Genomic DNA, 10,260 nt, shown 5'->3' with positions numbered 1-10,260 from the left:
GCATTTGGACCAAGAAATGTTGCTTTAGCACATAAAAGATTCATCATCAATGGCCAACGGTTTCATACTGATGCAGTCATGCTGAAGACACAAAACAGTGGAGTAACATATGAAGCCTTTAGCATGTGTAGATCAAGTGCAAGAGATATGAGACAGGTCGCGGATATGATTACATACTATGGAGTGATAAAGGAGATTTTGGTCATCGACTATCACATGTTCAAAGTGCCACTCTTTAGATGCAACTGGGCAAACACAGCGAATGGTGTGAAGGAAGAAGATGGCTTCACTCTTGTTAACCTTCATATGAACAAAGCAGCCTATTTGAAAGATCCATTCATTCTACCTTCTCAAGCGAAACAGGTTTTCTACTCTAGGGAGGATGATGCTTCAAATTGGTATGTTGTTATGAGAGCACCACCTAGAGGTTATCATGAGTTGGAAACAGAAGAGGATTTAGGTGGTGCTCCTTTACCTGTCCAAGAAGTTGATGATATGGGTGATGATATGGATGATGATAGTGTATATGTTAGGGATGATTGTGAAGGTTTATTAGTGGCTGAGAAAGGGTCGTCCAAGCTCACTTCTCTTCTCTTATTTTTTTCTGAATTTTTCATGTATTTTTCTCACAGATGTTACTCTCTTTCTTTCTCTCTGAATTTTTCTTTCTTGTTTCTGAGATGAATGAGCTCGACCAGGAAGAAGCAAGGTAATAAATGTCAGGGGAAACAGCAGGAGAAGAGTCAGCAAGAAAAGACAAAAGTTTCAGATCAGTATGAGACATGTAGTGAGCTGAATCACACTTTCCTTCCCATGAAGTAATGTCATTTCCTTCCCATAAAGAAACTTTAAACAGGTGTGCAACTCACATGACTTTAATGTAGCAAGCAAGCAGGAAGGTGTAAGTCACATGTTCAGGTCAGGAAGGAAGAAAGCAGGTGAAAATCATGTGCATCGCACATGACCGACCAAGCAGCTGAACAGTCTTTTCGGGCAGTTTTCGACCAAACGTTTCCCGTCCGTCGAATCTCGTCTTGCTTTCGGATAAAATCGTCCAGCTTAAATAAAAATCATCCATTTTAATTAACACTCGGTCAGAACTATCAAGGGAAGGTCTATCGACCACAAGACAGTCCCGTCGAGACATTAATCACCGGGTCGATTTTTATTTTTAATTGTGGTCGAACCAACTCTAAATTGGTCGAGTGAAATTTTTCTCGACCAAAATTCTATCTGCTCGTGAGGGTTATTACAACATTCGTCTGTTTGTTGATATTGCTCATCTTTATTGCAAGGATTGATTGGGAGAACGAGACGGGTAAAGCAAAGGTTCTAACGTCTCACACAGAGGAAGAAGAGACTCCACAAGATTCAAGACAAGATAGGATCTCATAACAAATGTGAGAGAAGTAGCATGATGTCTTAAATATATTATAATAAGTTCAAGGAGACACTATTACATGTATCTTCTTGGTAGAGATCTAGTTTCGAGAAATTGTGTAACATCCTAAGTTGTGATATATGAAAAAGGCTTAAGAGAATTGATTTGCCTACCTATGTCACCAAAGTTGATTACCTTTTCCGTCACACATCCGTTTAGAACTCCAGAGTTAAGCGTGCTTGGACTAGAGTAGTGAAAGGATGAGTGACCTATCGGAAAGTGATTCGCGATACCGTGCGAGTGAGACCAAAGCACCGAGAAAGGTCGGGTGGTGATTGCAGGGTCAGTAAACAATGATTCCAAGCCTTGGAAAATTAATGGACCGACTGTCAGATGGGATGTGGCCCACGGGCCGAGAGAGCGGACGTGGGTGGCCCATTAGTCGTGGGCGGGTCGAGGGGTTACAAGTGGTATCAAAGCTGGTTAGCCATCTCGGTTCTGACCTGAGAGACGTCTTGAGACCTATCGTGGGGCGCAACGAGGACGTTGCGTTCTTTGAGAGGGGGTGAATTGTAACATCTCGAGTTGTGATATATAAAAATGCTTAAGAGAATTGATTTGGCTACCTTTGTCACCAAAGTTGACTTACCTTTTCCGTCACACATCCGTTTAGAATTCCAGAGTTAAGCGTGCTTGAGCTGGAGTAGTGAAATGATGGGTGACCTATCGGGTAGTGATTCGCGATACCGTGCGAGTGAGGCCAAAGCACAGAGAAAAGTCGGGTGGTGACTGCAGGGTGCCAGGGTCAATTAACAATGATTTTGAATCTTAGAAAATTAACGGACCGACCGTCAGACGTGATGGGGCCTACGGGCCGAGAGAGCGGGCGGGTGGCCTATTAGACGTGGGCGGGTCGGGGCGTTACCAATTGTGTGTAAAGTTTGAATGTAAAGATTTCATTTGAGAAACAAAAGGTTATGTCGACCAAAGATAAAAAAAAACGCCCACCGTGTGGCTCAAACCCACGACCAACTGAGCTAGACGGGCTTGATGGTTAAGCATAAATATTGTTCTGTGAACTAATCAAAGAACCTTCACAGGTCAAGATTGCTTTCCCGGAGGAATCTTATTCTAAGCTATACATACAAGTAGGATTAAGTGAAACTAAACCTGGTTTTAATTTTTTGATTGACATATAAATAATCGAAGTGCCTTTTAGGTTGAATGATTTTGAAAATATATCTTTAAAATTATTTTTTAGAAAAATGTGAATTTCTTAATCTTTGTGCACTAAACCAAAACATCATATATTATGAAACGGAGAAAGTATATCAAACAAGTTAGAACTTTTCTAACATGGCCGACTGGAAAAGTCACAGCCATAAAATTAGAGGCGACAAAGCTCCACCTTGTCAAATTTCCGAGTTGTGAAAAGAAGCTCTTCCACCAAATAAACAAGCGTGAAACGATAATAACCAGAACCAATAAGACACATGTCCTAATAAAAACCTCATACTGAGGTAATAGAGATGGATAACACTGTGTAACATCTTCATATCAAGGTAACATGAGATTCTTACTGAAAATCGAAGAGTTTGTAACGCCCTCACACTGAGGTAACGGGATACTCACATGAATGCAATATCCTCATGAAGAGGTAAAGGGTCCATGACGACAAAATTAATACCTAAGGCAAGGTAAGGTGAACCTAAATATGACTCGTTCCAAAAAGAAACAGAAACGGTACTTGCTGAAAGCTTGACGAAGTGAGAGGAGGAGGTTCATACGGAAGAAAACCATAGCTCCAACTGGAAAATGAGACAGGTTTGAAGGCTGCACCAAGAAGTAAAGGAACACACCAAATGACACGACAGCTGAACCAAAGCTAAGTTGTCGAACTGAGACTTAGAAGGAGATGTGGCAGAAACAAAGAGGGAGGGAACATAGAGAAGGGGACACGTATGGTGGGTATGGAGGTTCTGGTGGATCAGGAGGAGCTGGAGAATCGAGAGATGAGACTATGACGAGCATATCTGGAAGAATATTAAGAGGTGGCGAATCTAGATTTGGACGAAAGAAAGATTACATCGGATTCAAACCCAAACAAACATCGCAAGAGTTAAGGCATAAAGAAAAAAGAGAAAAAAATGAAAAAATTCTTGTCTAACGACTGTGGTGAAAGCAAACTCTAGTCGCCTAGCTATATCATCGCTCGAAGAAAGAGTTATTGTTGTACATACTTACTTTATACTTTTACATCAGTTTTTAATCTAACATAACATAACCTATAATTCAGATGTATGATTTTGAAAGAAATATTGATTTTTAACTAAATGTTGAATTTGTCTGAATGGAATCTTGCATTATAAACAACAGCGACCTTAAAAGCTTAAACTATTTTTTTTTTTCACAGCAAAGCATTTACTAGATTCATGTGCAATAAACTAAAAACTACTAAATATTGGTATGTGCAATAATTAAAAGCTTAAACTAAAAACTACTAAGAGCATGACTGGTTTTTCTGCTACGATCCGCAAACGCAGCTTTGACGGTTGGTAGCGGTAGACAGCGTTTCGAAACAATCATACAAACCGCTATAAATCGCTCTGAACCGCTCTGAACCTATTAAAATCAAAAGCTGGTTCCAGCTAGCGTTTGCGGTTGCGGGCGGTTGCATGTGAAAAACTAAATATAAAATTATTTTCAAAATATTTTAAAATTAAAATTTTAAAATTAAAATATTATAAATAAAAATATATACCTATTTTATATATTAATTAAAATTCACAAACAATATCATAATTTACTTTATAAAAACTTTAAACTAAATATTTATTAGAATTTTTAAACATTTATATACACACATATATAAAGATATACACATATATAAAACAAAATAAAATTTTTTGAAATTTTTTTAATATAAATCTTCGAAATAAATTTTATTAAAATTATAACTTTCAACTAATTTAAATTTTTATAAATAAACATAATATTTTTATTAATCATATTATACTGATAAGTATTATATTTTATTACAATAGTATGTTTTTTATATATTTTTAATGTTATAATATGTTAATATGAATAATTTATTATTAAACCGCTGAAATATCTTATAATCAACCAGTCATAAATATCCCGCAAACGCAACAATTTTCAAGTGTTGTACTAGTCATACAAAACGCTTAATAACGCTTGAAACCGCAACCACACGCATCCGCAACTGCAACCGCAACGGCTGCGTTTAAACTAGTCGGGCCCTAAATATTGGTATGTGCAATAAATATAAGTTAAGCGTCCAACTTTTCAGGAGCTCGTCAAGGGTCAAATTCAATTAAATATTTTTAAAAGTCTCTCTCTCTCTCTCTCTTCTCCTCTATTGGCTCATCAGATTGTATCCAGACAACATTTGTCTTAGTTCTGCCAAGCAACAATTTTATATGAAGACATGTATTTTTCTAAGAGTCATTTACACTCTAGGGCAATTTCCAAGTTTAATTTATACGATAAGGCAGTTTCCGCTAGTGGGGTAGTTTTTTGTAACTAGAAACCAAACCATTATAACTAAAGTTATTTATCTAACTAAATGGTCCTACCATGTTAATTATTTTCTTTTTTTTTTCTTTGGAACACAAAGAGTTTCTTATTATTGGTGGACCTAAAAGAGGATTAAACTTGATAATAATCTTATTTTGGAGCACAACTTTCTTCTTCTCCACTTCGATCTTCTTCTTCTCCACCTTGACCTTCATCCTACGACAAGCACCGCCGCCGGCTCAGTCTCTGACTCTGTTTCCGATCTCCTACTTTGCGGTGAGTCTACAATCCATCGTCACCAGGTGGTCACTCTCGCGCCTTTGCGTCTCATCTTCCTCAACGTCTTCAATTCGGTGGCTCGTCAAGCTCCGTTGTACTTTCCTCCGTGCCCTCGCCTCCTTGCCAACCGTCGGCGAACCAAACCGGGGGTCTATCAAACCTCGATGGGACCTATTCTTAAACCAAGGTTCTTGTATATGCAGGACTGGTCCTTTAGGTTTCAACTATTTACAATTTAGCCCTAAAAGTTAGATTTGCGCTGTTGCTTTTCAGTTTGGCTCCACACTTCTAAATGTGCAATATAATCCCAACTTTTTGAAGATTAGTATGCAAATGCATATGAAAATGTTTATTTTAAAGTCATTTGAGGTGTACACTATACAACGTACACAATTTTTTTATTATCCAGTATCCACATGTACAATGATTCATATGTACACAAATTACTTGTACAATAATAGATTAACACCATATAATTTCACAACATGATTATACAGGCACAAAAATAATATGTGTATATGAGTACATTTTAACATGTGTACATTGTATATTACTAAAGGAACGATTGTACACATGTACACTAAAATTATGTACACACGCAATATTTTTGATGTACACAAACATGATGTGCACAAAATAAAACATAAATGCAAATTTATAGCTAAGACTTTGAAAAATAATAGTTGTATTGCATTTATGTTTTATTTTCTGTACAACATGTTTGTGTACACAAAGATATTGCGTGTGTACATAATTTTAGTGTACATGTGAGACAAGTGAAAAAAGAAAAAAAAACTTTGTAGATAAGGACGTGGATCATGGATGTGTGGTTTACGTGAACGGATTGGTTTTCATGTTCGTGAATAATACTTATTTTATTAATAGTATAGGTGTTGATATTTTTTTTTTACAATAACTTTGTTATATGTGTGACATGTGTACAATCGTTGTTGTGTACGTATTTGTTTTAGTGTATACACATCTGCTCAGCCAACCCCCAAATGTTACTCTGTTTTTTCTATGTTTGTAATGTTGATACTCTTAACCATAACAAAACAAAAGCTTGGAAGTTTGAGAGAAAAATATAAGAGACTTCTTCACAAATAAAAATATTGGGTCAAAAACAAATTATACAAAAGATGAGGGACCACATTTTTAAAAATGCCAAAGTTGGCCATTGTTGCTTTCGAGCTTCTCACAGGTGGTGACTGTGAAAAAAAGGAGCAAACCGATGACAATTCCGGAGCTTCAGAACCAGTGCCACAACTTTGAATCACGTTTTAGAGTTCGAGGCAGATGTGTATCCATTGAACGAGAAAGCTTGTATATATCATGATTATACCACCATCAGAGATATAGTTTGACATATCTCAAAAGATAGTTTGGATAATAAAGATATTGATTATAAATATATTTTCTGAAAAAAATATTTTGGAAAAACAACATTCTTTTTACAAAAAGAAAAATAAAGAACTCAAGAGAAATAAACGAAGAAGAAGATATATGGGATTCACTTTAGTTATAAACTGACTAGTCCGTTTAAAATAAAGAGAAACTGTTAGTGGAAACTGTCTTGGTAGCATAAACTGTCCAATTGTGTAATAATAAACTTAAAACTGGCTTATGGTGTAAATTTTTTTTTTCTAATCAAGTTTTGTTTTCCCAGATATAGTCCTTATCTGAAGATACATTCTTTAATCATTACTCATTCTTTACTCATATTTTCAAAAACATATTTCCGAAAAACGAAATGGATAACCATAACATAATTCCTTGTCCAAAAAAAAAAAAAAAACCATAACATAATTTCCTTTCATTTTTTCCAATGGCATCACATTTTCTTGATCCGTCGAAATACTCAAGAAAATTGTGTGGGTCGGACAAAAGAATGGGCACTTGTAGTCCAATAGATTTTAGACCAGTTTATTGATTTGTCATCTGCATCCACGAATAATACTATAAACGTATCAGAAACAATCATTATTTCTTAATTGTCCTTTTCAACTTTCATAATTATCCTTTTGAGGAAATGTTTCAATTGAAGTTTCACTCGTGCACGAAGGGTCCCATCCTGAGATTTTGGAGGCCGTAAGCGACATTTTTTTTTTTCCAGAAAGAGCTCGAGGCCGCAAGAACATCATTAGTGATAGATTCTCTACTAAAAGTACCTCATCAATATTATATTAATATTATGGAATAACAGAAATAAATTTTAAAAGTAAAAGGAGATGGACTAATCTCTATATGACATCTAGAATAACAGTTTCTTCCCAATACTCAAACGCTTCTTTCTAACGGGACGTCTCTGTTAATTCTATCATCTCTCTTTTCCTTTTTGATTTTTCTTTGTTATTTTTGTGGGAAGAAGCTGTGTGAGAAACCTCCACGGCTAATGCTCTAAGCGACTTAATAAGAACTTTAATAATAAAATGTTTTCGAGGGCGTTTTACAAATTTAAGGATCTATATCCATATTTTTTTAAAAAATTAAAAATTCTATAAAAATGTTTCATCAGATTTTGCCTAGAACCGGTCATATTTGTTTCCAAGAGTAATATGTTGATCAACTCTTAAGATCATAGTACCAGATTCCATTTTCACGTACTTTGTGCTCTTTATGTAACAATCGTCTTATTAGTAATCCTATTTAGCCTTGATAAAAAGATATATATATATATATGATCAGAGGCAGAATTTTATTTAGGAGGGTCAATTTGATAACAAATATATTCTTGCAGCGGTCAATTCATCAGATATTTCTAGAAATACAAGTAATTTTTTTTTTTTTTGCAAAAATGGACATGGGTCAATTGACCCCCTCAGTGCACACTGGCTTCACCACTGTCTATGATAACTCCAGTCGAAGAAACTATAAAAGTGATGATTTGCTTTTAAAAAGAGAAACAACACTAGTAAGTTTAAACTTACATGTATGGTCGCTGCCTGGGGCTATATATGACCTATTCATTTGAACAATTTAAATTGAGTTGATTACACATAAAGACACTTTTTGTCTTTCCTTTACATTGAGAGTCACTTTCCACTTGTGAGGCACTTTCTGGTGGGACCTATGTGTACTTTTGACAAATTTGTCCTTATGGAAAATGGCGAGTTGTGGACGACAAATTATGGATGACAAGTTGTGACGAATTGTGGATGACAAGTAACTTGTGAATATATGAATCAAAGAAATGCAAAGAATATGTATGACGGTTTACTTCTACTATTACAAATTTGAAATCCTAAAAAAATTTGATATGTACGCAAAATATGTAGACGAATAAGAAAATTAAAAAATTAAAAATGTGGATTAGTGAAAATGTGAACAAAGAAATGCGGACCATTAGAAATGTGGACTCAGAAATGTGGATGATATAAATATAGATATGAATTCATGTGGACACTATTTTTCTATAATGTGAACAAATTTTTGTGGATGATTTTTCATCTGCTAATCACCAAGGTTTTTTAACTTATAATATAATAATTTATGTATAAGAGATGTGAGATCATATCTTCTTGATGAGTTTGAACAGAGAACGACAAAGTTTGAAATCCCAAGCTCGGCACAGTGAAGAAGAAGAACGGTGCCAGATTGGAGTGGTGAGCACGAGTTATGGTTCCAACTCTCTAACGGTTTTATCTTTCGATCTTATGTACACCGATCTGCTGGAGACTTCCCCGGTGACCACATCCAGTCCAACATAACTAGCTCTTGATCTCCGATAAGACAGCTGTGACCGAGCTCCAATGGATAAGACAACTCTAATTTGTTGATGTCCACATCTAATCTATAATTCTATTATCCACGTTTTGGTGTCCACGTCCACATTTAATTTTGTTTACACTTTAATATATATATGAAAATGGATCTTAAAAGATAGAGAATTTTATATAGAATCTATTATGATAATTATTTTTCTTTAATATATTTTAGAATTTGAGATAAAAGTAAATGAAAACATAAGGTGTAATAAGAAAAACAATAAAATAAAATAAAAAGAGGAGAGAGATTTGTGTGATGGGAAGAAAGCAAAATGTTCTTTTTTTCTTTAGTCTAGGGTCATAAGAGTCATTTTTACAAGGAAAAGTGTGTCTAAAGTGGTAAGTGTCCTGTAGTGTAATTGATATGTGAGAAAGTGTCTCTAGAAGTAAAAATCTCATTTAAATTTTGGAAATATATGTTAGAAAGATACTCAAATTTATTTTATTTTTTTTTAGAAAAGAAAGATACTCAAAATTACATATAAATTTCTAAAATGATCCTAAATAATTAAAATGGCATGATCAAATATATGAATCTTGACAAACTACTGAGAGTTAATTAGGATAGTTAGTTTAGGTTTTTGAACAAACCAAATTCAGTCTGTTGTACTCTAGCTTAAAGTATAAACAACGAAAATTCTTATCACCTCACCAAATATCTTACCAATCGAACCTCTTTTTGAAAAGCACCAAAATAAAAGGTGAATACTATCCATAATTTTTTTTGTATATTAGTTAAATTATTGATGTTTTCATTGGACAACTATGCATTGTGCAATTATCTGTTGCTTTTACGAAAAGGAAAATAGAAAGCCAAGGGCACATATCCTCTTTCCAATATTTTGTCTATTGTCTTCTCAATAAATTAATTTATTCCTTTGTCTTTTATTTTTATTTTTGTGCTCATTTATTTTATTAAACTTATAGGTTATATAGAAATTATACTCACTTTATTTTTCAAAGAGCGTCACTTTACCATTTTTTCTTGTTACATAAAAATGTCATTTTAGAATTTTAATACATTATATACTTACTTTCAGCTGAATATTAATTTTTAACATCATTGATTTAATAAATATATTTATCTAAACTATTATTGTTAAACAGATTTAATTAATGAAAACATAAATATATTTCAATCTTTTTTTCATATGTAAAAAGTGTTTAAGTGACACTCTTTGTGAAACGGATGGAGTAGTATTAGTGAGATCGATCTGATCTTTTGTCAATTTCTATCAATATTAATCAAAGATCAACTCATGCAATATATCTATATGTTGATTACCATAGAATTTC

General features: G+C 34.2%; 1 protein-coding gene across 1 annotated transcript in view; it reads left to right on the top strand.

The window, feature by feature from the left end:
* The window catches only part of LOC106331015, a 3,138-nt gene extending 1,743 nt beyond the window's left edge, over positions 1 to 1,395 (top strand). The window contains exons 6-8 of the mRNA XM_013769382.1: positions 77 to 522; positions 633 to 709; positions 1,296 to 1,395. Coding sequence (XP_013624836.1) covers positions 77 to 522; positions 633 to 709; positions 1,296 to 1,395 — 623 coding nt within the window. The remainder of the gene's footprint in view (positions 1 to 76; positions 523 to 632; positions 710 to 1,295) is intronic.
* Positions 1,396 to 10,260: the final 8,865 nt, after the last annotated feature.

This window comes from Brassica oleracea, chromosome C1 (assembly GCF_000695525.1).
Source record: "Brassica oleracea var. oleracea cultivar TO1000 chromosome C1, BOL, whole genome shotgun sequence".
Lineage (NCBI taxonomy): Eukaryota > Viridiplantae > Streptophyta > Magnoliopsida > Brassicales > Brassicaceae > Brassica > Brassica oleracea.
Note: the sequence above shows the minus strand (reverse complement) of the source record. Positions and strands in the feature narration are given on the sequence as shown.